At 40.6% G+C, this 27574-nt stretch overlaps 1 protein-coding gene across 2 annotated transcripts; it reads right to left on the bottom strand.

Annotated features, from left to right (window-relative positions):
- Positions 1-247: 247 nt before the first annotated feature.
- Positions 248-27574, bottom strand: LOC124880023 (FHF complex subunit HOOK interacting protein 1A-like). Of its 2 annotated transcripts, none has more exons than XM_047384897.1 (17): positions 27399-27574; positions 21916-22180; positions 21295-21493; positions 20988-21209; positions 20600-20762; positions 18567-18678; positions 14944-15045; positions 14580-14636; positions 14219-14305; positions 12958-13125; positions 12799-12878; positions 12463-12635; positions 12266-12377; positions 3832-5138; positions 2661-2839; positions 2465-2585; positions 248-793 (listed from the first exon to the last, which is right to left on the bottom strand). In XM_047384897.1, the coding sequence occupies exons 2-17, from the start codon at positions 22018-22020 to the stop codon at positions 561-563; spliced, it is 3420 nt and encodes a 1139-aa protein (XP_047240853.1). In that variant the 5' UTR covers positions 22021-22180; positions 27399-27574; the 3' UTR covers positions 248-560. The 2 variants fall into 2 exon arrangements, with proteins under 2 accessions (XP_047240853.1, XP_047240854.1); XM_047384898.1 differs by having other exon boundaries at positions 2477-2585.

Raw genomic sequence — 27574 nt, 5'->3', positions numbered from 1 at the left:
AAACTAAATCTACAGAAATTCAGCTCAAGCTAACTTACTGTAACCTCTTTTAAATCTATTTAATGTTTAATTTAAGTCACTTCAGTGTATTTAAGGGAAATTGTATCTATTTTTACTTTTATCAACATATTTTCCAAGATAAAGTCTCACTTCAGGAATACAATTGTCTGTATGTTGTCTGTATTTACAACAAATATATGCAAAGATTCAAGAAACCATAGAAAATGAGTTTCAAATATTCCACAAATTGATAAAACATTTTATGTCAATAAACTTCAAAATAATCTCCTTCCAGACATTTCATAAATATAATCTATTTTCACATGGGCAAACATTTTCAAGGTCTGTCAGGCAAGAAAAGAATAATTTAAAGTAAAATCTTTTTAAATTGTCCGCATAAGTTGCATAAATCCACAGGTTGATTTGTGATGAATGTTTAGAGCTCAAGTCTTCTTCTAATGATTACTGATGATCTTCGATGGGCTTTTAGAGGGTCCTTTGTGGCCTTCAGTGCAGAGTTTCATAACCGGGTCGGCACTTTTTCCCAGGAGATGAAAGCATTATTCCTCTGAACAACGGTCCAGTGCGATGCTGTGCTCCTGGGCGATGGCTGCCAGCTCCTTCAGGAACTCAGCATACAGAATGATGGCGAACACTCGGCTCTTGGCTTGAGGGGGAATGGAGGGGCAGGGGGGTAAGACACTGAGGGGAGGCAAAGGCAGGGCGTTCTTTACCGAGCCGTTAGGTAGAGATGGATCCAGGATGATGTCCCCGCCCTGAGAATGGAGCGCCTCTGAGAGACACAGAACAGAAAAAAAAAAAGGTTCGTTATGTTTATTAAACTGAATCATTTCAAACTTTGGCTTTCAGTGGGAGCACACAACTGGTTCAATCTTTTATGGATTCTGTATCTTTATTGGCTTTTAGTTTAACAGAGAATACATCTGTCAGCTTATCATAAAGACCCAAATGATTTATGAACTACAGTACCAGAAACAATATGGTATTCATTAGCAACCAAGCCTTAAAGTCTGTTGTTAATCCTGCCAGGAATAACAGATTTCTAAAGATGCTTTTGCACTCATTCTTAAACCTGAATGTATTCTGAGCAATTAAAAATAAATAAACTGTGTATTCCAGATTAAGGACTACATTCAGTCAAATGACCAGTCTGTCTGGGTTAGAAAAACATGTTGTGGATAAAACTTTCATGATTTAAAAATGTTGACAGGACTTTAAAAAAGCACGGAGGACTTTACTAATGAGAACATCACCAAGATGAAAGCAAATGGAAAACAAACAGCAGTGCTATCAAGAACTTAAGGTTGTGACAGTGTTTTAGGGACGTACTCATAACATGCCAATTTACACTGCAGTTTTTCTCCTTATTTTATCTCATTGCTGCTAACATTTCTTTGCCGGTCAAGCTTTGGTATATAGGGTTTTTTCTGAATTAACACATTCTGCCTCTGTGACGCTGGTAAAATCTTTCCCTGCTAAATCATCTGTTATGAGTCGACCAAAAACGGATTAATCCCTTGAATTTGGCAGCTTTTTCAGGCCTCAGTGATTTATAGGGCAGAGTTAAGAGGATTAACAAATCACCCAAAACAACAGGTTCTGGACTTTAGAAAAATACAGCATAAGTCCAAAGAAAAAAGATTTTTAAAAAGCCTTCAAAACTACAGTCAAGACTACTATAAAAGATGATGTGGCTGCTTGAGTGAAAGTAAGTTCACTCGTAACCGACCAACATACAGAATATGTGTTAAATAAACTCTACATATTGCCAAAAACACTGGGACATCCATCTAAATCACTGAATGGTGACACAGGTGTATAAAATCCAGCACCTAAGCATGCAGACTGCTTCTACAGACGGTGAAGGAATGGGTCGCTCACAGGAGCTCAGGGCATTGGTTGCCATCTGCAAAAGCTACAGAAGTCAAAAGTTCACGTGGGCTTCAGATTAGCTCAGGAACAGCACAAATAGAGCTTCAGAGGATGGGTTACATGGGCGAGGAGCTGCATCCAAGTCGTCCGTCAACAAGTGCAAAGGGGATCAGCTGCAGCTGTGGACACCTCTCCACTGGAATCTAGAGCAGTGGTTAAGTTTTCTCTGGAGTCAAATAACCATGCGATCTAATGGCGCAGTCTGCATTTGGCAGGTACCAGGAGAACAGCCCATGCCTGACTCCATAGTGTCAGGGGTAGAGCTTGGTGGAGGGGGATTTTAGGAGTTTCAGCACACCACAACATTTTAGATAACTTCAAACTCCTAACTTTGTGGGAACAGTTTGGGGATTGCCCCATTAGGTCTGACATCACTAAGCATCAATGAATAAACAATTTGTTGTGGGATGCCATGAAAATTCATGTGTGTGTAGAGGCAACTAGCCCAATACGTTTGGCAACTTTTCCAGCCTGTTTATCTGTGTATTGATACTTGACTGTGTTCATTAACCTCTAAACTTGCCATCCTGGTCTTTAGCCAACAAGAACCTCCAAGCCTGAGTGACCAGAGCGTGATATTCAGGTCTGTCCTCCACGTAGCGCTCGATCTGAGCATGCACCGACACCAGCACCTGCAGACACAGTTTAGGCAGAGTTGTCATGTCTGAAACAGTTTTAGAAACATGTGCCCAGGTTGTTGGTGCTACCTGGTATAACGTCCGAACGCTGTGCACGTCGTCTGTTTCCGTGCTGAGGAGGAAGGATCTCAGCAGAGGCTGAGGGTACGACGCGAGCTGGGCCAGGATGCCCGTCACCAGCAGGTTGACGGCTATGGAGTTTTCCAGAAGGTTCTCCAGTCGGGACAACAGGACACTGATGAAGGGACCTGGTGAATTATTTTGAGATTACAGGTCAGTATGAGTGAGAGGTAAAGAGAAAACATACAGTCTTCCATAAAGAGTAACAGTGAATCTTCAAATGCCAATTTTCAGCTTAAGGCCTTATCTGGTATCTCATTTCCCCTTTTAGAGCAAAGATCTTGCGATCTAAAACAGCACAGTTTCTGACAACCAATGTTCCACATGTTTGTTTGGGTATTTCCCGGGTTCAACAAAACCAATTCAAAGGTATGGTTTATCAGAAGACCTCTGCAGAACCTGCACATTTAAAACATGCAGTACAGTGTCTTCCAAGACGGATGGATGACACTGCTGAAAAATATTTGAATTTCTTCACATCAAACCGAAACTGGAAATTGTTTTTTTTCTGTTTATCAATAAATTTTAAAAAGTTGTTTGCTGCAGTCCTTATATTACAGGTTTTTTGTTTGACTTATTTATCACTTAAAACCAGATGGTTTAGGTTTGTTTTATTGTGTAAGTTGTTAATTTACAGCAATATTAATAATTGTTTCTAAACAGACCCAACAATAAATATTTAAACATTGTTCAAATATTAAAAGAATATGTTTTGGCATTTCCTTTATAAGACTTAGGTGTTGAATAAGCAGTGTAATTCTAGTTTTCATGGGCTTGTAAAACCCAAACATAACCACTGGACTGAGACATTATTAGATCAACGTTTTTAGAGCTGAATTGTAGTCATTAAGCATTTAGAAATGGCATCAGTCTAAATACTGGATCGCTTCTGATGGTTCTTACTTTAAAACTAGCTCCTTGGATGAAATACCAGCAGAACCACAGAAGCTACTCCTGCCTGGGTATAATTTAAGTAAAAGGGGGGTTGAAGATGACGGGCCGCTGTTCTGTTCTAAGCTTCCAAACGTCAAGCGGGGTCAATGCGTGCAGCTAGCAGGTTTTTGCAGTTTTTATTCTTTTTATTACTTCGGCATTTAATTCCTATCATGCAAACACAAACCTGTAAATGGAACTTGTCTCCTGCTGCCTTTCTTTTCCTCCATCTCCTCTGCTTCGATGGCTTCCACCTCTCCTTCCTGCTCTGCCTCATCCCACGAGGAGCTGAAACCAAAGTCAGAGATGGGCGGCTCCTCCTCCTCTGCTAGTTTTTGCCTCAGGGCTCGGACTCGCCTCCTGAATGTACCAATGTCGTCTGTGATGTCGTCGCTGTCAGGCTCCACCCCTAAAGAGAGCATGAGCTCGTAGTATTGGGACAGGAAGTCATTCTTGGTGATTCGGTTATCAGGAGGAACTGAGTCTTGGGTGTTTGTTGTCAAAAAACAAAGGGACTCTGGTTCTAAGTGGTCATTTGTTAAATAATTTGTCTCCAAAGATGTAGTGAGCTCTGTTTGAGGATGTTTCTGCTTGTCATGTGTTGTGTGGTTGTAACAAGTTTGGACGTCATCATGGTGGTGGTTTGGCTTAAAAAACTCAGTTTCTTGATCAGAATCATCAAACTCACAGATGATGTGATTCTTTGTATCAAAACCATTGAAGACAATATACGGCGCTCCATCTTCTTTTTCTTTGGTTCCATTGCCAAATCCCTCACTTTTCCTCCTCGCTGATCTGCCATAATTTTCACTCTTCCTTCTTTCCTCTTTCCCTCCATCCTCGCTCCTCCTCCGTGTTGACATGATGTTGTTAACCGTCTGCATCACCGTCTTCCCTGTCGGTGTCAACACCGTTGATATTGTCGGTGCTGTGGACCCCCGCCGGGTTTTTGAGAGGTTTTCACGTGATTGCCGGTTTGATGCCTTGATCCGCTCAAACAGGCCCGTCCTAGTGTCCTTTTGAGCAACGAGATCATAGACGATAACGTCGTCCTGAAACTCGGATTCCTCTACGTACGCACCACGCACCAGTTTGGTTGCGGTAAGTCGCATTTCCTGGATGTGCCGAGGGGGCAGCGGCAGTGGAGGTACGGGTGAAAACCTACATCCTTCCGACTCCACATATCCATTTGCTAAAGTAAAGATGGCTGACGAGGAAGCGAGATCCTCCTCTCCAAAAATGTCGTCCCACTCCAACTCCATGGCAGAGATGGCCCTGCCTGCCTGGTTGCTAGTGGAGACGGTATCTGGGGATGACGGTGTGGGGGAGAGAGTTGAGGGGGGGCGAAGGACAACCAAAGAGCAAATAGAGTCACTCTTCAATCGTTGTATGAATTCCTCCTCGTCTTCTATATCATCTCCTGGGGTGTCGGATCGGTACTCCTGAGGTGGGGGGCCGAAGCCATCATATGCCGCCGACCAAAATCTGCAGGCTCTGGAGACAAAACAGAAGTTTATTCACTCAGTTCTGGAAAAACAACGTTTACGTCTGGAGGCATCACTCCTGTCAAGAAAAGAAAAACTGAGGCTGCAATTCATACAGGCTCACCAGAACTGGACCATAACACTTTGGATCAATGTTGACTGGTCCAGTGAGTCTGAATTTCAGCTGTGACTTTCACATCACAGGGTCAGAACTTGTTTTAGGGACGGCACGTGGTGTAGAGGCAGAGCGTGCCCACCATATACTGAGGTTATAGTCCTCCATGTAGCTGTCTGAGGTTCGATTCTCTGCCCTGGGACCTTTGCTGCATGTCTTCCTGCCCATATTCCTGTGTGGTGCTAAATAAAGGCCACTAGATCCACAAATAAAAAATAAAAAAACTTGTTTTAAACATGAAAGCAAGCATCCGTCCTGCCTTGTATCAATGGATCATGGCTGGAGGTGGTGTGAGGGATTTTAGTCCTTTTGGCCTCTAAGTAAAAGCTGAATGGGAATTTGATGGGGGCCCCTCTGCATCACCAAAAATCCCATCTTCTTTCATTTTTTCCACCCATTCATCAAACTGTCTAAGATGATATTCATCATCTTTGTGGGTGAAACTTGCTACTATATTTCTCCTCCCTGCTTCCTCCTTCTAGGAGCACAGTGTTCCCATCATCTGATACCTACTTCAACATGCCTCCACAGTAAGCAGATCTGAATCCAATAAAGCTCCTTTGCGATATGCTGGAATGGGAGATTCACATCATAGATTTGCAGCCAAAATAAATCTGTGAGGGTTGTTGTTGGATGGTTGCGAGGACTTGTTATCACTCATGTAAAAACTATGTGATGCAAGGCACCTGCACTCCGCTTTGTATCATACTCTGGTATGCAGCCCTCCTGTGTGTAGGATGACCGTTATCTATTTCACACACTAGGCTGAATCGCATGCTGTGAGAACCAGCCTCCTTTCAGCCTCACACACACACACACACACACACACACACACACACACACACACACACACACCCTGTCTGAACTGTCTGTTGAACTGTGCATATAAATAAAGAGATAGGGTGTCAAAACTTTGTAGTTTCACTGCAAAGTGGGCTACCCTTGCTGCAAGTAACTCTGACTGTATCGTTCTTGCCTCTGAGTTGACTAAATAATACCTAACATTTATTGGTCCTTCGTAGCCGGATTAATTCAATAACCTTATTTCTCTTTGCTTTAACAGTGACTCTGGGATCCGTGGGGGAAGCCTGACGTCGAGCGAAGCACCGCTGCACAGCCTCCATTAGCCGGAGTGGCTGAAAGTCCCGGTGTGTGTGAATTCACACCTGGCCAGTGGGTTATCGCCTTCCTCGGCGCGGGGTGACTCTCACAGGGTCCAGAGAGTCACCAAGAAGTCAACTCCGAGGTGAGACAGTTTTAAAATACAGTACATAAGATAAGAAAAAGTCGTTGGTAGTGCGTCGCCGGTAAGGACGCTGCATTCGGATGGTTTTATTCCACCGTGAAAGGAATAGTGACAAATTAAGGTAGGGCCCCGCCAAGAAGGGGGCCAAATAAAACGACTAAGGGTTATTCCCCTGCGAGGGAATAGAATAAGCGCTATAAAAGTAAAAAGAACGGAGTAAATTGAGCTCATAAAATAACACCAAGTTAACTTAGAAAAATTACAAGGTACCTGAAACTAACAGTGTGACTGTGTTGTGTGTGTTTGGAGGACTAAGCATTTTAATAGAATCATAGCAGGATTCTGCTAGTCCTGTGTTTTCTTTTGCCCAGATTAAAACTACGTACTGGTGACTTTGGAGATTCAGGTCGGATTTCATTCCAGAAAATTAACACCGCTGTGAATTAGTCGCAGTAGAAGGGCGTGTTAATGTCCTCTCCTTAAAGTCTCATGCCAGTGACCTTTTATCTGGGACATACATAGTTTGAAGAAAAATAACAAAGAACAATGGGGAAGGGACAGAGAAAAATCTCTGATTTAACAGAAGTATGTACACGATGGCATAAAAAATATGGATTTTCAAGTAACTTAATTATCACTGAAATCCTAAAACTACACGGGGATCTTAAACTGGAGATTATGCATTCAAAAGATTCAAGAGACAATAAAAAACCTTGCCAGATTATAATTTCAAAGGGGACCTTTCAGTCCCTGAGTGCACACAGTTGATAAACAGATTAAAACAAAAAGATTAATTAAAAAAACAACAATAAGAGCAGCTTTTAACTGACATAACCATAATACTGATGCCTTAAGAAAAGCACAGAAAAAAACTTTCAGCCTAACTGATAACAAATAAAGGGGGGCGGACCGCCACCCATCCCAGTTTAGAATACCAAGGTAGCCCCAAATTATAATGGTGTTATACTACCAACAATACCATGATAAAATGCAAAAGATTCATTTTAGAGGGAAATATTTCCATATTTGGCTCAGATTGTTTGCATTCTTGATTTTTTCCTCTTTGAGAGAAGTTAAATTTCAGCTCTGTGAAACGACCTTGACAAAGAGATGCAGCTGCCTGAAAACAAAGATAAAACTTCTGCAAACAGCAGAAGCCTGTCTCTGCTGAAAGGTCTGAAAATAACTCTACCCTGCATGTGTCAAACTCAAGGTCCGCGGGCCAAAACCGGACCCCAGAAGTTTAGTGATTCTCTAGAAGTAGAGCCTTTTAATATGGTGATTGTGTGCTTGAATGTTATTTTGTCAATCAATAAGCAGTTTTGTCTACATTCTGCCACAATCTGGCTTTTGAAAATGTTTTGAATCTTGCTCTTTATGTAAAAAATTGGCTAAAGTCTGCAGACACAAAATGAACCTGGATTGAAGCTCTTACTAAGTTTATTTAATCTGAGATCCTCTCCAAATGCAACAGTATATGTCAGTCTACATGAGATACTAACAACTTCACCTACTGGTATAATATAAAGATCTGATTGAATATGTGAAACAAACAATGATGAAAGTTTTTCAACAGGTGATGCTCATCCAGGAGGAAGACAGTGTTCCTAGGAAATGCAGCTCATTCATTAACAATCAATTTTTCTCCTATAGGTGGAAGTTTTGCTGACTAATCATAGCCTGGATCTATGAAACATTATGTGCACAGACCAAATGACCAAGGTTCTGACTGACTTATGAACCTCACTGACCTGACAATGATAACATGACACCCAACAGATAACACCTTTAAGGTGGACCCCACTAAGAACACCTTATTGATTCTTGGTGAATAAAAAAAAAGAATTGAAGCGTTCAAAACAGACCTTGTGGAAACAAAAGGGGTTATGAGGAAACAATGTGCATTTTAAGAATAATAGAAGTAAAATTATGTTCAAATGTTTGCAAATAAAATGACTCTGACAGAGAAATAAGTAAGAAGTGTGTGAATGTGTGTGAATGGGAATGACTGATTTCATTGTAATGCATCTTTGAGGGACCTTAAAAGCGCTAATAAAGGTCTGATGTTCTGATGATCTTTGCCAAATTTATATCTTGATAAAGTTTCCAGAATCTTTTCCAAAAAATCATATAAAGATAGCAAAGGTTCTACCTGTATTGAAAATACTGATAACCATAAGAAAGTTCATAGATCCGTCTTCAATTTTTCACAATTATTTTACAAACAGGTTATTTAAACTTTCATGTGGCCAAATGTCTGTATTTGACTTTCTGTTCTTGTGAAATAAATGTCTGTTTCATGTTATGTAAAAATTAGAGTCCTCAACATTACCATAATAATATTAGGTCAGTTCTCTATGGTAAAATAAAAAGATTTTAACAGATGTTTAGACTTTTTCCAGTCAGGTTCAAAATGATTGAATTAGACTCAAACTTAACATAAGATGAAATTAACCTTAACAGAATTACTGGACTGGACTGAAATAGATAAAACTTTAGTTAATTGAAACAAACTTTAGTTACTTGAACTAAATACAAAGCTGACTGAAACTGTATGTTGTATCTATAAAACTGGGTAATATAAACTAAGATTATAAGATATAATATGCCCTTCATTTTTTGTGTTCATCAGTGAGTGAGTTTTTATTTTTATTTTTAATAAGAACTAAACCAAGCATTATTTATAATAATAGCAACTACCAAAAATATTGATCTCATTTTTAAATGTAATAAGGACTTACTTTATAAAATAGGATAAAAAAGAATAATAAGAATTTGGAAAAACAGAGGCTTTAAACCTCTGCAGGAACAGCACTGACACTGTCAAAGGTAGATCCTAATACAGGAATCTGGAAGCTCATTCTGGCGTGGATAGTCAAAGTCCATCCAAGGACACATTTAGATGAGGCAGAGGGACAAATACAGGGTTTAGCTGAGAGCAAAGAGAGCAACATGCATCCTGCCCTAGCTGCTGTCCCACCTGAACTGTGGTCCCAATCATCAACTGATGTAGGACTTATAAAGGGGTTCCCACCATACAAGGTTAAAACTAATATCTGAAAAAAGGCCATTAGTCCGTCAATACCCCTTAAAGCCAGAAGCTGAAGAAGGTACTAAGCCAGTAATACAAGATATGTTGAAGTCAGGAATATTAAGAGAAGCACCTGACGCTACATGCAAGGCATATCACACTGACATCGCTATTATTATCACAGCCAAACATAACTCTAAAAAGATGTGCCCTTTAAATCCAAGTACTCTAATACCTACTGCAGAAGATGGAAAACCACATTCTTATAAAGCAAAAGTTGAAGAAGACACCAAACCCAGACAAGACATTTCTCAAACCCTTATACCAGATTCATGTGTTGTGTTTGTAGATGGCTCAGCATCTAAAGATGAATATGGAAAGAATAGAGTTGGTTATGCAATAACAACCATCGATAGGATAATAGAAGCTAAATCTCTACCCAATACATGCTCAGCACAAACAGCAGAATTATATGCTGTCGTAAGAGCATGCGAATTACAGGTCCTTCTCAAAATATTAGCATATTGTGATAAAGTTCATTATTTTCCATAATGTCATGATGAAAATTTAACATTCATATATTTTAGATTCATTGCACACTAACTGAAATATTTCAGGTCTTTTATTGTCTTAATACGGATGATTTTGGCATACAGCTCATGAAAACCCAAAATTCCTATCTCACAAAATTAGCATATCATTAAAAGGGTCTCTAAACGAGCTATGAACCTAATCATCTGAATCAACGAGTTAACTCTAAACACCTGCAAAAGATTCCTGAGGCCTTTAAAACTCCCAGCCTGGTTCATCACTCAAAACCCCAATCATGGGTAAGACTGCCGACCTGACTGCTGTCCAGAAAGCCACTATTGACACCCTCAAGCAAGAGGGTAAGACACAGAAAGACATTTCTGAACGAATAGGCTGTTCCCAGAGTGCTGTATCAAGGCACCTCAGTGGGAAGTCTGTGGGAAGGAAAAAGTGTGGCAGAAAACGCTGCACAACGAGAAGAGGTGACCGGACCCTGAGGAAGATTGTGGAGAAGGGCCGATTCCAGACCTTGGGGGACCTGCGGAAGCAGTGGACTGAGTCTGGAGTAGAAACATCCAGAGCCACCGTGCACAGGCGTGTGCAGGAAATGGGCTACAGGTGCCGCATTCCCCAGGTCAAGCCACTTTTGAACCAGAAACAGCGGCAGAAGCGCCTGACCTGGGCTACAGAGAAGCAGCACTGGACTGTTGCTCAGTGGTCCAAAGTACTTTTTTCGGATGAAAGCAAATTCTGCATGTCATTCGGAAATCAAGGTGCCAGAGTCTGGAGGAAGACTGGGGACTGAAGGAAATGCCAAAATGCCAGAAGTCCAGTGTCAAGTACCCACAGTCAGTGATGGTCTGGGGTGCCGTGTCAGCTGCTGGTGTTGGTCCACTGTGTTTTATCAAGGGCAGGGTCAATGCAGCTAGCTATCAGGAGATTTTGGAGCACTTCATGCTTCCATCTGCTGAAAAGCTTTATGGAGATGAAGATTTCATTTTTCAGCACGACCTGGCACCTGCTCACAGTGCCAAAACCACTGGTAAATGGTTTACTGACCATGGTATCACTGTGCTCAATTGGCCTGCCAACTCTCCTGACCTGAACCCCATAGAGAATCTGTGGGATATTGTGAAGAGAACGTTGAGAGACTCAAGACCCAACACTCTGGATGAGCTAAAGGCCGCTATCGAAGCATCCTGGGCCTCCATAAGACCTCAGCAGTGCCACAGGCTGATTGCCTCCATGCCACGCCGCATTGAAGCAGTCATTTCTGCAAAAGGATTCCCGACCAAGTATTGAGTGCATAACACACACACCCTGTCTGAACTGTTTGTTGAACTGTGCATATAAATAAAGAGATAGGGTGTCAAAACTTTGTAGTTTGCACTGCAAAGTGGGCTACCCTTGCTGCAAGTAAAACTGACTGTATCGTTCTTGCCTCTGAGTTGACTAATTAATACCTTACAGTTTTCAACACCTTGTTGAATCTATTCCACAAAGAATTAAGGCAGTTCTGAAACCAAGAGGACATTTGTTGTTTATTACTGGTGACCTTTTCAAAAAGGAGACTACATGAATAAGAGCTGGTTTATTTAAGGCATTATCTAACCTTCCTAATAACACTGAAAGATTTTTTTAAAACAGTATTTGCATTTTGTGATAACATAGTAACAAATATACATTAAGTAGGAAAATTCTAAAAAGTCTTTTACATTTTTGTGTATTTCCTTTACTTTGCCAATATTTACTTTGTAATAGCAACATCTGTCCAGCAGATGGCAATTAAAAGCCATTTTCAACCTTATTTCTTCAGTTTACAGTGTCCAGGTGCTACTTAAGGTAACAGACTTCTGATATGTCCCTAAAAGTAATTTGTGTTTATTTTTTGTTCAAAATCAAAGGAAATTTACTGTATTACTTTATGAGTTTTTACTGTTTATTTATGCATGTAGTAACCCCAGCTGCTCAGCATGTGGCACTCTTTAAACATTATTTTTATTTTTATTTTTTATTTGACCATTATTGTCCTGATGAAGTACAAAGTGGCAAAATGATTTCAGGTTTTGCTTCTCTTTTAATGAAAATCTTCTCCACATTACTTTTCCATTTTCAGTCACATTCAGCAGCAGGCAGGACATCAGACCAACTAACCTGTAGGAGATGGAGATCGCCTGGCGGGCGTCCAAGAGGTAATGGATGTAGTTCACGTCCATCAGGAAGTCTGAACCTCGGCAGTAACCAACACTGTCTGAAACCGACAGATCTGACACAAACACACAGAATCAAGGTCAATATCTTGTTTCCTAGAAGATGTTTCTCCATGTCTCATGTTGAAAAGCCATGCTGACCTCCTCCTTTAGGCCAGTGGATGTGCTCTGAGAGTGAATGTGTGCTGTTGAGGTACACCGGGCACCAGGAGGGCATGAGAAGCAGGAAGGAGGCGGCGTTGGAGGAGTAACAGTCTCTCTGCTTCAAGGAGCAGCGCTGCTTCCTGCTCAGGTGGTTACAGGGAATCAGATACCTGAGGAGAGAACATCCATCCTGCTCAGTACTGCTCATTACTGCCCCCTATGGCCAGTCAGGAAAACATCTGCACCACAGCCAGAGGAAAACTTAACATTAAAAGTAAAAGAAATAGTGACGACAGGCTTACTGATGTTGCTCTGTGGACCTTTCAGACTGACCTGAACACCAGCTGCAGCATAACGTCTTCACAGAAGAGTCCAATAAGAGTTCTGAACAGAGCCAGAGACGCGGTTCCTAACTAAAGGCAAACAGAGAGACTTCAGAAGATTCAGAACATGAGAAACAGAGGAGTGGAGTTATACGTTTGAGTGTTGTACCTGGAAAGGCGTGTTGACCCTGCTGACCAGCGTGTCCAGGATGTGAACGTTGTCATGGTGATGCAGCAGAATGAAGGACAGGAAGGTCTGCAGGAGTGCGGGCTCAGAGATGGAGCGCAGGAACAGGTCCAGGTACGCAGTGGTGGTCATCACCTCCTCCACGGTCAGCTAAATAGACACACACACATGCACACACCAACTAGTTAGATGTGAGGGAAGACATGTTGTATATCCTGTGAGACACATGAGAGATCTCCTCCATTCTTTCAGAAGGAACACTGGAGAAGTCTAAACAAAAAACACGTAAATCTGCTTCTCGAATCTCTTTAGGAATCACTTCAACACATGCTTCAGATATTTTTCTGTTGCATTTGCTTCCTCACTATACATAGCACCCACTAGTGGTAAAACATGTCAGAGATGTGTTATCTCAGAACTTTTAATAACAAAACTCAAAAGGCAACACAGAGGCCAAAAGCTCATATACTGAGAACAGCAGGTTTTATTCTACCATACTGATGCATGTATCAGTTATCTGCAACAAAACTCCACCAATAACCTCTGAGAACCACCCTTTCTCTCTTATTCCAATAACGTTATGTTTCAGCTCTTTTCACACATAGTAAGTGGGACAAGCAAAGACCTCCCCAACACTTACACATCCTATGTGCAGAGCGTTGTGTTTTTAGCATGATGTTTTAAACGTTTAGCTTCAGACGGACTTCACCGTAGCTGGTGATTGAAGGTTAAACTGCAGGAGAGATGCCATGTGATTAAAGCTGCACATAATATCATCAATATATCATCCTTGCAATATCAGTGTGTGCAATATTAATATTGCAAAGGACAGTCTTGAGTGCAATAATTGTTGGCTTATATATTCCAATAGTTATGAACTAGCATTTTTTATGCTAATGTAATATTTATCCTGTCAGAAAGAGTCTTATGAGGTTGCCCAAAATCCTAAAGGTCACAGTGTGATGGAAGCACAGATGAGAAAGAGAGGAAAGAAGAAAATATCAGACATCTCACCTGATATTGTCATAGCAATATTTAACATTATTATCCCAATTGCAAGATTTTCTAATATCATGCAGCCCTACATATGATTATATTATTTAGTGATCGTATTTCTCTATTTTTAGCAGCAATGTTTCTAACAGTTACACTACAAAAACAGGAACATCAATGAATTTCAGAGGCTAAGTAATGACATAAATCAGTAATTTATTTATGAATTACTTATTTAGAAGCTTGTTACCTTGTGTAGAGCAGGAGCGAGAACAGGAACGAGGAAGCCGTTGTAGATGTAACTCAACAACTGGGAGCGAATGGAAGGATGGGCCACCTGAAACAGATGGATGGAGAACCTGTGACAACTGGTTTATATCATAATGGGGTCTGGGAAGAACCTAAAGAACCCAAACCTCCGGGGACATACAGATAACTCGGGGATCAAACTGTGATGCTCCTGAATATGAAGTAAGTGAGGTTTATAATTAAGATCTAGTTTACGCATTCAGTTGTAACGGTTGAGATGAAGGTTAGAGGCTTGGAAATGCACTGTGTCAGAGGAGAGTGTATATCTGCAAACTTTTCTGTGTTTCAGAGCTGGTTTGTACCTTGGTAACAGCACTGCAGAAGTCCAGCGAGTGCAGGAAATGAACAAGAGCTGGAACCTGTTAACACCAGATAAGAACAATTGATTCAGTTACACACACAATCTTCTTAAAGCTAAATTACCTCAATATATTACATTCTGTAAGGTAATTTTTTTGGATTTCTGTTAATTAATCCCACTACTTTGGTCCAGAGTTTCAAAATCCAACTATTGAAAAGATTCTCTTCGCCGTCCCCCACAGTTTACATTAAAACGTCTGTATAGATAGATTCTCTATAAACCTGGGACATATATGCTGGTATTGGCTGAACATCATTACTGTCAGCCTTACATTAACAGAAATCGCTGATGATGAGCATCCTCACCTGCTGCCAGTCTGCAGGCTCCAGACAGTGCCAGTCTTCACTATAAACCTGCAGCCTGGCTGGAAGAGACGAGTACAGACCAGACAGACCTGTGGCCAGGACCTGCAGATGCACAGAAACAGGCGAGGTAATGACTTTACGAGAAAATGAATACAACAGACAGGTGACAACTGAACGAAGAGCCTGAAACCAGACCACAGAGGTTCCAAACCAACACCCAGACTCTCCACCAGACCATTATCTTGCTTCAGAAGCAGGTTCACATGAAGATCGTCCAGGCATTTTCCTGTGTTAAAAACCAGATCTACGTTTTCAGGGATAGCAGCGTCTCCTATCAGATGGTCACAACCTAGTAAGGTTTTGAGATCTGCATCAATGCTTTCCAGCTCCATCATCAAAACAATAAGCTGGAAAATCTGTTTTTCTAGAATATTCGTGTCTCGGTGGGAAAGAAGCACCGAAGCTGATCTGCTGATCCATCCCTTAATAAGACACTTCATCGTATGTTGGTGGTTCTGTTTATTTGTGACCTCTTTGTAGTCTCAGGTCAAACCCACAGACCCAGAAAACACACACAGGCTTTTATACAGATTAAATTACCGAGCAGATTAGCAGATTTAGGGCAGATAGGAGGAAATCTGAGTTCTTAATAAGAATTATTACACTGTTTTATTTTGTACTTTAGGGAAAATGGTTCAGATAATCCTTGCACCTTCAAGAAGAGGCAAACTGTAAAGCAGATAACAGTTCTCTAAGCTTTCAAAATTGGCTCCAACTGGAAAAGTTGATTATTTAGATCAGTCTGAAGATAAAAGCCTCCACATTTTCATCATCACAAAGGTAGAAAAAACGTTTCTTTTCAGGAATACAATCATATTTCTTATTATTTTATCAAAAGATAAATACTTTTCCTTCCTTACTTGCTTGCATTCTTACCTAATTTACCAAACTTATCTGCATTCTGCAGGATTTCTCTCTAGAACACTTTCTGCTAAAAGTTGCACCAAAAAGTGAGATTAATTTCCACCAACTTTTATTTTATCAGCTGGATTTCTTTACCTCAGCTAAATAAAAGGTAATGAAGAAACCTCATGCGTAAAGCTTGTTGTTTCCACAGTTTTACTGAATGTTTGCGTTTTAGCAACAATTATAACGTTCCATTGATATATTTATATCTTTTTACACACGTCTGCAGACAGATCAGTGTTTAAAACAATCAAACACTAATGTCTGTTTATGATGTTTAATCACAAAACATTTTTTTTTACAAAATGTAGTGTCAAATAAACTACTGAAGATAGATAGAAGATGGGATGTTTCATTGTTTTATGGTTTTCCAACCTCTGGAAGTCAAAGGACATCATTTTTAAAAAGATTTCAGGTCAGCAGAAAGTTTCAAATGTGGCTTTTTCAAAACCTGTACAAATTTAATGTAGAAATGCTAAAAATAAGAATTTATTCAAATAAATGAATACATCAATAGACATCTTAACACCTTTTCCTTCCACACTTGGAAAACGTTTATGTTTCTCTTTTCAACCACATTTCCACCTTGTTCAGCTTGAATGAATCCTCATCTTTTTATGTATTTTCAATTTGCATTTTAATCAATAGTAAAATAAAGAACAAAAGAATTAAAAATGTTATGGTGTTTTGGCCTTAAACATTTAATGCGGCTTTAATAGAGTTTCAGTACTGGTTGATGTCTGAGTTCAGTTCTTCTACTTCTCTGTTACAATCCTAATGATGGTAAGACATGCTGGTTCAGCAATTTTATTCCCTCTGAGCAGAGTGACTAAAGATGTTTCTCACTATTTTTGATTCTTAACTTTTTTTAATGTCAAAACAATGTCCAGTCTTCAATTTGTATGACTAATGATTTTTTAAAAAGCCAAAACAAATTAAGATCTTCATTATTACTAACAACAAGCATCAAGGAGAACAGAAATGAAATGAGTAGACATGAAAGAAGATGTTGGTGGAGGAAGAAAAGAGAGACTCGTCATCCAGATGAGATCCAGCATCATCATTCTCGGTGGTCAACAACTGCAGCCTGGAGTCTTGTTAACAATCAGGCAACCGTCCAATCATGTGCAGCCTTGTTAATCCCCCCCCCCCTCTATGTGGACGGCACAATCCCTGGGTGATTTACTAATCTGCTCTCTTCAAAAAGATTGAGGTCAGAGTTTGGTCACATGGGTTTAAAGCTGGAAAACTCCAACACAAACATGCTCACAGGTGGCACGTGCTGAGGTGAGCTGCCTCCGGGTTTTAAATATAAACTCCCGACATCTCTATTTCCTTCTTACACAAGCTTAGAAAATGTATCAAAGCAGAAACTGGTGATAACGGCTGACAGTTTTCTTCTGCCTCTTTTCTCTTAGTTCGATCTTTTGCTAATGTTCACTGATCACTAGGTTGAATAAATCCTGGCCTTTCATTTCCTTGGCAGAATCAGAATCTGCTTCATTTGCCAAGTTTGAGCACACAAACAATAAATTGGGCTTAGGTTCCACTTGCTCTTAATGAGGACATTTTATTTTTTCAGAAATATAAAAGAGAAGTAAAAGTATATTTGTAAATTAGTATATTAAAGTGTTTTTATAAAATAGAAACACATGGTTGAATTAGTGCAAATATGCATGGTATGGATCTGGGAACTCTGTCAACTGTTCATCAGAGAAACAGCCTGGGGGAGGAAACAGTCTCTGTGGCAGCTGATGGTAGCAGACAACGCTCTGTAGTGCCACCTATGTTTAAAAGCCTTAACAGCCTGTGACCAGGATGTGTGGGGTCTGCAGAGATTTTAGCTGCCCTTTTCCTGACCCTAGAGCCAAACCACACTGAGGTGAGGTGGTGTCATCTGCAAACTTCAGGAGTTTCACCAACAGGTCTGCGGAAGTGCAGTCATCAGTGTACAGGGAGAAGAGGAGTGGGGAGAGAACACACCCCTGGGGGGCACCTTTGTGCATTAATGTGCACATTTCTGTACAAGTCTCAACCCATTCTTTCCCTTTTTTCATTGCCATTCCTTCTTGGTTTCCCCTCATTAGCCCCCTCAGTGCTTCTCTTCCTCCCTCTCCATACACATTCAGTCCCATGAGGAGGCATCATGGGCTCATTAGTTTATTACATAACTCATGATAATAAGATTACAATGCAGAGGGGAGATGAATGGGGGAAAAGCTCAGGCAACACTCTCCATTCATTTGAACAACCCTTTGATTCATGAAAATCTGTTAAATATTCACTGATCACATTCTGTTACTGGCTGTTTCTTTTTTTTTTTTTTATAAAACACAAGGAAAAACCCTTAATCCCAGGCATTCAGATCTAAATCCTTCAAGGCAAACTATATTAAGAATAACTATTTTAGCCTTTCTAACAGGGGTTTGAAGGATAAACTGGTATCTTTGGCTTGTGGAGCAAAAGTTTTCAGGCCAGAAGTATTTGGCCAATCTAATTTGGAGTGAATGCCTGAGATTATTTTGGCATGCAGAAATGACTCTGAAACAATCAGTTGTGTCCTCGGTTGCCTTGACATGAACCATGAGGACTTGGCCTATCAGTGCTGAAGGATTTTTGTATAATTATGTGTGTGTTTGTGTGTTCTGAACACTCACAGGACAGAAGTACGTGTTCTCCGCGATGTGCTGTGCAACTCGAGGCTCCGAGGCCGACAGAGACATGATGAGCAGCAGAGCATCTCGGGCCTCTTGGCCCACCAGGCCCTGTCTGAAAGACAAACAGAAACAGACTGTAGATGTTTAACACAGCAAATATTATTACATTCACGCCACACTTTTCTGTAATCTTTTCATGTGGGTTTGGCAAATCGTTCTTCCAGTTATCTGTCTTTGCAGTTTTTGTTTTACTTTGGCTGCTTTTCCCCTTCATTCCAGTCCAGTACCTGACCGTTTTTAGTGTACCTAATGATTATTCGGGTATAAAAAGCTGCCTTCACTTAGCTGATAAGGTTGCTTGTCTTATCTAAAGTAGAGATGTCTGAATCTAATAAAGAGTTCAAGGAAAGCGAACCTCTAATAAATGAATGAACAGTTAGTTGATTGTTAATATTGACTGGCCAATTTATAAAATGCCACCACTGAGTTACATTGAGCAACACCGTAAACAAGCTGTGGTTGCTCCTATGGTGCAGACGCAGCGTTGTCCAGCTGCCCCGGGTGCTCACCGATGGTGGAGGGCGTGCTCCTCTCTGACCACAGCTTACCCTTCGGCACAATGGCCTGTAATCAACTATTTTTATTAAAGGTGAAGCAGAATGTGGTCTTTGCCTCACTGGATCTGTCCGAACCCAAAATAAAGCATCTGATTACAGAACAACTTCAAACTCAGCCTTCTGCAAGCTCAATTACGCACTCAGAAGCGCCCTGCACAAATGAACAGATGGTAAATGGCCTGCATTTACACCCATTCAAACACACATTCACACACTGACAGTGGTAGACTACATAGTGAGTGGGGGTTTGAACTGGCAACCCACTGGTTACAGGATGAACCCCTACCAAATAGAACAAATAATCTTATCAGGGTCTGCCCTGATAAGATTATGACAAACCTGCAGCTGTGAATAGCTACAAGAAAGGTTGACAAACTGTAACAGTCCAGAAAAACAGGAGCAGAAGGGAAAGATTTGCAAGTGAATCATTTCAAGCACCAGAGCTTTTGTTCACTTTTCCTCTTGTTCCGCTGGGGGCAGTAGCAGCCAGCCAGTAGCACACGCAATTTCCTCATTTAAATAAGGTGGTTTGCACCTCTTTTGCATGTATTATCCATTGCACGTGCAATCTTTGAAGATCACATGCAACACGCCCACTTATTGCAATTTGTTTTGTAGAACCAAGTTAGCGCCCCTCATTTGGGATCTTTGAAGATCAGGGCCAATATGTAAGTTATGTTTTGTTAATGTTATCGTTAGGTATTCAATTAGTCAACTCAGAGGTAAGAACGATACAGTCAGAGTTACTTGCAGCAAGGGTAGCCCACTTTGCAGTGAAACTACAAAGTTTTTGACACCCTATCTCTTTATTTATATGCACAGTTCAACAGACAGTTCAGACAGGGTGTGTGTGAGACGGAAAGGAGGCTGGTTCTCACAAAGATAACAATGATCTCACACACACAGGGAGGAAGGCATAGTGCAGGTGCCTTGCAACACAAAGTTTTTACATGAGTGATAACAAGTTTTTGCACCCATCCAACAGTTATGTTCGTATAACTTATGTTTTGAACTAAAATATATTAAGAGCCAAATGATCAATGAGTCCCATCAAAACAGAGAGTACATGTGCTAATGTTAGCATAGCATTCAGCAAACTGCTCTGCATCAAACATTTGCCAGAAGAAGCAACATGTGACCTTACTGAAAACTGTAGGTACAATATGTTTAAAGACAAAAGGTCCATCCAGCCATCCACCCATCATATTCCCTGTCCTAAAAGGTCCTTTGTTATTGAATAAAGTGGAAGACAACAGCACTAATACACCATATCAGACAGTTGGAACATGTAGGGTTATTTTAGCATATGAAGGACTTGAATGTTTAATGTTGTCGTCAACAAATGAGTAATCTGAAATGACTCGGATCACTATTGAGTACAAAGAAAATCCTGATTGGGACATCTTTAGTACCTACCTGTGTGTATATGGTATAAGCAGGGAGAAGAGCAGGAAGTTGGCTGCTCCCTGGTCCTGACTGGTGTGGAAAAACAGTTCCAGCACAGAAGGATCTTTGACCAGAGCCACACAAAGCTGGTGCAGCAGCTGGATCAGCTCTGCCTCCACCACACCGCCGGTGTCTGCAGGTCAACAAATCCAGCTAACGGTTAACATCTCAGTAGCAACACATTCAGCTGGTAAAATCAACTCTTAGACTGGTAATCAATTCTGAAGGTGTTTTTAAAGAATCACGGTACTTCTAAAGGGATCCTTTATTAGGTTATATCCAAATGAAGCATAAAAAGAAAATGAGGCACAATTTAACTTTATTTCCCTTGTGATGAATAACTTGATTACCAACTGACCAGTAGCGGCTCCAGCACAGGAGGTGAGCAGCATCATGAGCGGCCGTAGAACCGGTTTGTGGTGCAGCAGAGGCTGTTTGGCCTGAGATAACAGCATCTGGTACATCCTGAGCTGCTCCAGCTTCATGTCTTCAGTGAACTGCCTCCTCAGGCTCCACAGAAACAGCCTCTCCATCACACCCTCCAGAACCACAAACTCCAGGATGGGACCCATGGCTCCTCCTGGTACCCAGTACATCATTACCAGTGAGGAGACACGGTTGCTCAACAGAGCATTGTGATGAGGAAAGTTGTTGTAACCTCCTACCTTGCCCCGCCTCTTCCTCCATCAGTAGAAACAGCATGTGCTCCACATAGTTCTGCACCGCGCTGGCCTCATCGGCAGGGATCGGACCCAGGCGGAACGTTCTAGAGCTGTTGCTGCTGTTGTCATGGTGACCTGAGAGAAAGCTAAGCGCTCTGGAGGTGCTGCGACTCGGCTCATGTTTCTCCAGAATCTTCGCCACCTTCACAGAGAAGAAAATGACAAACAGTGAAAGAACATTTACCTAAACTTTGTTAGCAAAGAAAGAAGCATATAACATGCTGTCTGAACTTGTGTTAACCTTTGACTTTAAATCTTCAGACATGGACACACACACATACACACACACACACTCTTGTGCACACAGTGCAGCAGCAGCCAGAGACCTGTTGTAAAAGCATTCAGTGTTTAGGGGCCAAAGTCTGGGTCAGAAACACACAATAACAAACCAACACCAACAACCACACTCAGACACATTTATTCATACACTCAGCCAGCTATTATGAGAAAACAGGACGAGCTGAGAGTGAGAGGCAGCAGAGATAAGTATGCATCAAAAAGGGGAGAAAAGTGATTGAGTAGATCTGATGAGCAGATAGAAATAAGAGCAGATGTGTTTATTACCTGCATCCAGTGGTTCTTAAACACAATCATGCAGGTCTCTGGGTCCACCCCTCTCAACGTGAGGGACTTCTTCCGGTTGCCACCGACAACCACCGAGGCCATCATGTTGACTGGCTGTCAGGCAGCTAAACCATTGTCCGGTTCAATGTGAGGTGGATGCTGGCTTCTGATGGGAGAACCTGGAGGCATCCCCCAGCTCCGCCGGTCCAGAGTCAACCTCTGTGTCTGGGCTCATTGAGCTTCTGCTGGCCTGCAGGGGAAGCTTCTGTAAATACAGAGTTCAAAGACACACAGCCTGGTAAGTCATCAACAACACTTAAAACATACAATGCACTATGAGAACGTGTTGGTTAAGCGGCATTGTGTGAATGGCTTAATGTCAAACCAAACCTTAAACCAAATAAATTAATGACGGAGGAACCAAGACCATTCTTCTCCATCATGGTCCATCTATTGAAAAGCAACTGCCTTTTCTTCATAAATCTCTAGGGCAAACAATATTCACTACCCCTGGATATAGTGCAGTCAGCTGTTTTAGTTTGAAACCTAAACGGTGTCACAAAACCATTTTATTAGGTGTGTTACAACATGTTTTGTTGTTCTTGTTTTTATCCAAGAATTGTATTTTTCTAAAACCATTATCTGCAGAAGTCTAGTTCTGTAAATGATCCCGAAGTTAGAAATGAAAGCTTGCAGACCTTAATGAGCTGTTGCACCTGACTGGTAGACAGTCCAAAGAGAAGCCGTCATAGACTGTGGATGATTGGATAAAGCTGGGATTCTGGGATGAATCCCGAATCTACCTCAGCTAAGGCGGTTATGCTGGAGACAATGGCGAACTGTGCAACAGAAGGTACTAATTAGTATTTTATCAGCCCATAATTATTTTCCTCCGTCCATCCATCCATCCATCAGGTCATGTCAAGTCCTCTACCCAGTGGTTCTCTCCAGCTCATTCTGGGGAACTTCCAAGGTGTTTCCAGGCTAGAAAGAATACGTTGTTCTTCCAGCCGGTTCTGGATTGTGGGATCGTGACTGGAAAACCAGAAGAAACTTTAAGAAGGCATCCTGATACAAATGCTTTAAATCCCTCAACTGACTCCTTCAATGTAAAAGAACAAAGACCCCACTCCAAGGTCCTCCTGGATGATGGAGCTCCTCGCCCTTATCTTTCAGGCTAAAGCCGACGGGGGTAGCTCATTACAGCTGCTTGTATCCAGGATCTCTTTGGGTCATGATCCATATCTCATGACCACAGGTATGGGTTGGAACATAGATAGACAAAGTCTTTCTGTTTGGCCCAGCTGTTTCTTCTCCATGAGCAGTGTTCACTTCACCACAGACCCTGAACCATCTATAATCATCTCCTGCTCCGCCCTACCATCACTGATAAACGAGACCTAAAGGTACTGGAACCTCCTTCCTTTGGTCATTAATAGCAGCTATGGCTTTATTTGATGTGAGGAACATTTAACAAAGTCAGAATGCTCAGCTGTTAAATAAAATAGTTTTGAATCATATCTCTGAACTGTTATGGACTATGAAAGGAAAACACCTGAATGAACGTCCTCCAAAATTAGTGACCAACTTTAGTAATAACTAAGACACTAAAGTTAGTTTTGCCCCCCGCATGCATGAACACGACTCATGCATCCATGTATTGTCCACATATCCCACTTTGTTTATATAGATTTCCTTCCCACCAGGCAGCTTCTGGCTTAATTCACTCCAATATGATTTTAAAATCAGCTTGCAGAGATTTGAGGCTGCAGGACTGTAATCCATCACAATGAAATGTATTTTTAGCTGTGCATGAGAAAATGACTCAACTACAACAATTTGTATTCTAATGATTAATAATATCACAAAAACACAGCATCACGTTTAATTTGTTTAGTATGTTCTATGTTTTATTTTCTATTCTCTGATTTTACTCAATTTAAAGCATGAACATCTTTCTATGTGGCTTTGATTCGGGTTTTAATGTCACTTTCAATGACTTCACATCTCTAAAACAGGAAGTGCAGGCCGTCAGTGGCAACATACAAACAGGAAAAAGTGACAGCTTGTCTAAGTCCCACCCTGGGCGTTCCGAGAAATTCCAGGAATACCCATGAAGGACTCGAAGATATCTCCCCGCCCAGCGTTCCTATCACTGTTCTGCTGCTGGAAAACACTGAGGAGCCAATGTGACGCCTTTTTTCCTGCAGGAAAGGAACGATATCTATGAAAACGTTTAGCAAATTGCAACAAAACTTAAAATAAACCCTGCCATTTGTCTTCAGATATCTGTGTGGGTTTGTCTGGGATAAACTGTTGGATTTTGCTCCTATTTCCTGTTTGACCATCACAGGATGTGTGTGTTAATGTGTGCATGTTTCTGTCTGTAGATCTCGGATCTGTGAACATTTTCTCTTAGCTCAGCTTTAGATGAGATAATTATGCAGCAATTTGTGGATGCAAAAAAAATTGTATTTGATCAAACTAAACTCTGCAGCTTTGGTCGCTTTTTGAATTAAAAAGCAATTTAATAGTTTTGTGCATAGCTTGGCATTCAAATTAGCCTTAAAAAGCATATTTACCATTTTATTTAAATGAGTGTAAAATTCATAAGAACTCAAATATTGTCTGGTGGTTGGACTACATGAATAAGGGTTAGGGTTAGCTGAAAATTGTCTAGTCAGACTCAGAAACCTCACAAACAGACCTAACTGCATTCCTGCAAGCTGAGATGGCTGCACATGTTTAGGTAAAACATGCAGCTGATGTTAGCACTTTTATAATGGCTGGTGTCTTTGGACTAAAACTGCATAAGCTAAATTCACTGAGCATTACTTGCACACACAACATGCAGATAATCCAGAAAGCAGAAGGCAAAAAGAATGAAATACCACTATGATTTAAACTTGTCTTATGTAGGATTTTTTGTATTTTCGCTGTGCTTTTGCAGGTCAGAACAAAACTGAATTTAAGACCCTGAAACTCTATCATCCTGCTGGCTTTTAAGGTTTGAATCTGATTTAAGATAAGAGTTCAGGAATGTTTCGGATCAGCCGTCGTCCTCTCAAAGATAGAAGAACCAGTGTGTGTGTTTCTGTTTCAGACAGAGATGGGGGGAGCAAGGGCATAATCTGAGATGAGACGGTGATGTTTAATCCCGAACCCGCTCTGTGTTTGTGTGTCTGTGTCAGTCAGACGATCACATGCCTTCACAAAGACCAGAGATTAAACACGCGGTCAAACACAATAAGTCTTTTCTGACCTGTTTTAATCTTTACAAGTTTAATGCTTTATGTATTTTGTTAATAAGGATGTAATCTAACTGCTAGCACAAAAACTGTGGAGGTTTATTTAACTATTTAAAGAGTTCTTGCATTATTATTGACCCTAAGCCTCTGAATTCAAGGTCTTTTCCATCACCAGTGTGTGACAACAGCTGCTTGGTTCTCATTTAAAAATCTGATAAAAACAGCTGAGGAAGCAACAGGCAAAAACCTGATCAACAGAACCTAAAGAGAACCTACATGTTGAGATCGTGTTTATCAGACTGACACAACTATATGTCATTCAGTAATTATGTCTCTGAGCAAACAAAGATCACATGTGGGGTTCCTCAAGGCTCTGTTCTCAGAGCACTTTATATTACCTTGTGTTTGAATGTGGCTAAATAAATAAACGTACCTTACCTTCACAGAGGAGAAATGGCTCACCAGAAAGTAAAGTTGTGTTATAAAGGATATTCCTGAAACTTTTAGGTTGCACTGAGCTCATGTGTCCGTAAGTTGGGTTTTAATGGACATTTGTGGTAGATTTCTTATAATTTAGGCAATACTACTTTAGTTTACAGGTTAATTTTGTTTTTGGATCAACCTTTTAAATTTAGTGACAATCACTGGTCCTGCAGGAGGTTTCTTCCTGTTAAATGAGAGTTGTTCTTCTCCACTTGCTCTGGTTCTGGATGGAAGTGAAGGTTTAATGCAATCTGATGATTTCATCATAAAAACGGCTTCTTCTTTTTTTAAATAACTGGCCCGAATCAGATTGATTCAAATGGATTAAAATGGACTCTGTTGGGTTAAATATTAACATGACTAATGTAACTAAACTCCATTGTTTGAATGTAACATGATTGTAATTGGCTTAGCTTGTTTCTGTGTCCTCAGATCACATTGTGTTGTGATTCATTGCTATATTAACAAACTGATAGGAATTAAACCCTTGAGAAATAAGCTAGTATTTGGAGTATTAAACATTACTAATAGTACTAATACAATGCCCTCTAAAAATTCATTGTAGCCCTGGTAAAGATGCTTCAAATGTCTTAAAATAACTCCTGCTTTTATTGCATTAGTCTAATTTCACTCATCAAAGTGTAATATGTTCCAAACTATGATTCAAGTACATTTATTTGCAGAGGAAACAAACCGCACACAAATTATTATAAAATCTATTAGCACCCTTAAGAGTTCTTTGTAGTATAATTTATGATTAAGGCTGTTTAGGAACATTTAATTTGTTATATAGGAGTTCCAGTTTCCCTAGGGTAAAACTTTGATGTGACACAGAGGCCCAATTTCTTTTAGCCCATTGTAAAAATAGGAAAAACACAAGAACCTGCTATCCAGGCAGGACATTTGTGTGTTAATCTTCATAAATCAGGAATTGGCCACATGAAGCTATTCACATAAAAATCTCCAAATCAGTCCACACTGACAGCTTAGAAGCTTTTTGTGGCATTTTTTGATTAGATATTTAATTACGTATTTATGGATCCAGCTGAACAAACAGCTTGTGTCTACATGGTCACATGAGAAAAATGTTAAATCAGCATCTGAAGGGACACTGTGCATAATATAAAGCCTGAGAACTTTACAGGAAATATCTCAGTTTAAGGACAGAACAAGCAACACTATGTGCTGACTTCTGTTCTTTAAAATTCAGCTGTTAATTAGCAACATTTCTTTGATCTCTTCCTAAACATTTCCATTTCCTGATTCTGGTTGGGTTTTGGACATGGTTCTGGTTGAACAGCAGTATTCAGCTGAACCCAGATCAGCACAAATCAGTTTAAAGTGTGTTCAGGTCGACGAGGGGCAATGAATCAGGAGTGTGAGCCCTGCTGCACCTCTGTATCCTGTACACATCATACAGGTACACACACACACACACACACTCACAGGACCAGCATTATTCAGCAGCAATAAACCCCTATATTATATTAAACACTTATTAAACAAACTGAAGAGATGTGATGTGATCTTGTGCTATTCCTGCTTTAGAATAATGCTGATTATTGTTATTGTGTTTTACGTTATAGCCTTAATTAATTGAAAAAGAGCGTTTCTATTGTGAGAGTTACCCGTCTTTTTTGGCCTAGTCCATATAATAATATATAATAATGCCATAACTTTTTTAACAAACAATGCAGTCTTTACCTCTTGAAACTTATTTGTCGCAGTGATTTAGTAACAGGCGTTTCTTACCTCTGTGCTCTCTCTATCTGTTGCTCCAAGTAGCTAAAAATACAGAAACGTTTCCCACAGATCGATTAAAATCCCGAAACGTCCATAAATCCGGAGGTTTGTTGGGTTTAGCTCACAGGTTCTGTTGTTTCTGAGCGCTGTGTCATTAATGAGGCGCTAAGCGGCTCAACTGTCAA

Source organism: Girardinichthys multiradiatus, chromosome 14 (genome assembly GCF_021462225.1).
Source record: "Girardinichthys multiradiatus isolate DD_20200921_A chromosome 14, DD_fGirMul_XY1, whole genome shotgun sequence".
NCBI classification, from domain to species: Eukaryota; Metazoa; Chordata; class Actinopteri; order Cyprinodontiformes; family Goodeidae; genus Girardinichthys; species Girardinichthys multiradiatus.
The sequence above is the reverse complement of the archived record's forward strand: the minus strand, read 5'-3'. Positions and strand labels throughout refer to the sequence as shown.

Bases quoted from the DNA above. Each gene is read 5' to 3' on its own strand.
- LOC124880023 (XM_047384897.1), bottom strand. From the start codon at position 22,020: ATGATGGCCTCGGTGGTTGTCGGTGGCAACCGGAAGAAGTCCCTCACG. The intron at 2,840-3,831 runs GTTTGTGTTTGC...ATAATTCACCAG, and splicing joins GAGACAAGTTCCATTTACAG to GTCCCTTCATCAGTGTCCTG. The intron at 2,586-2,660 runs GTAGCACCAACA...CTGTGTCTGCAG, and splicing joins GCGTTCGGACGTTATACCAG to GTGCTGGTGTCGGTGCATGC.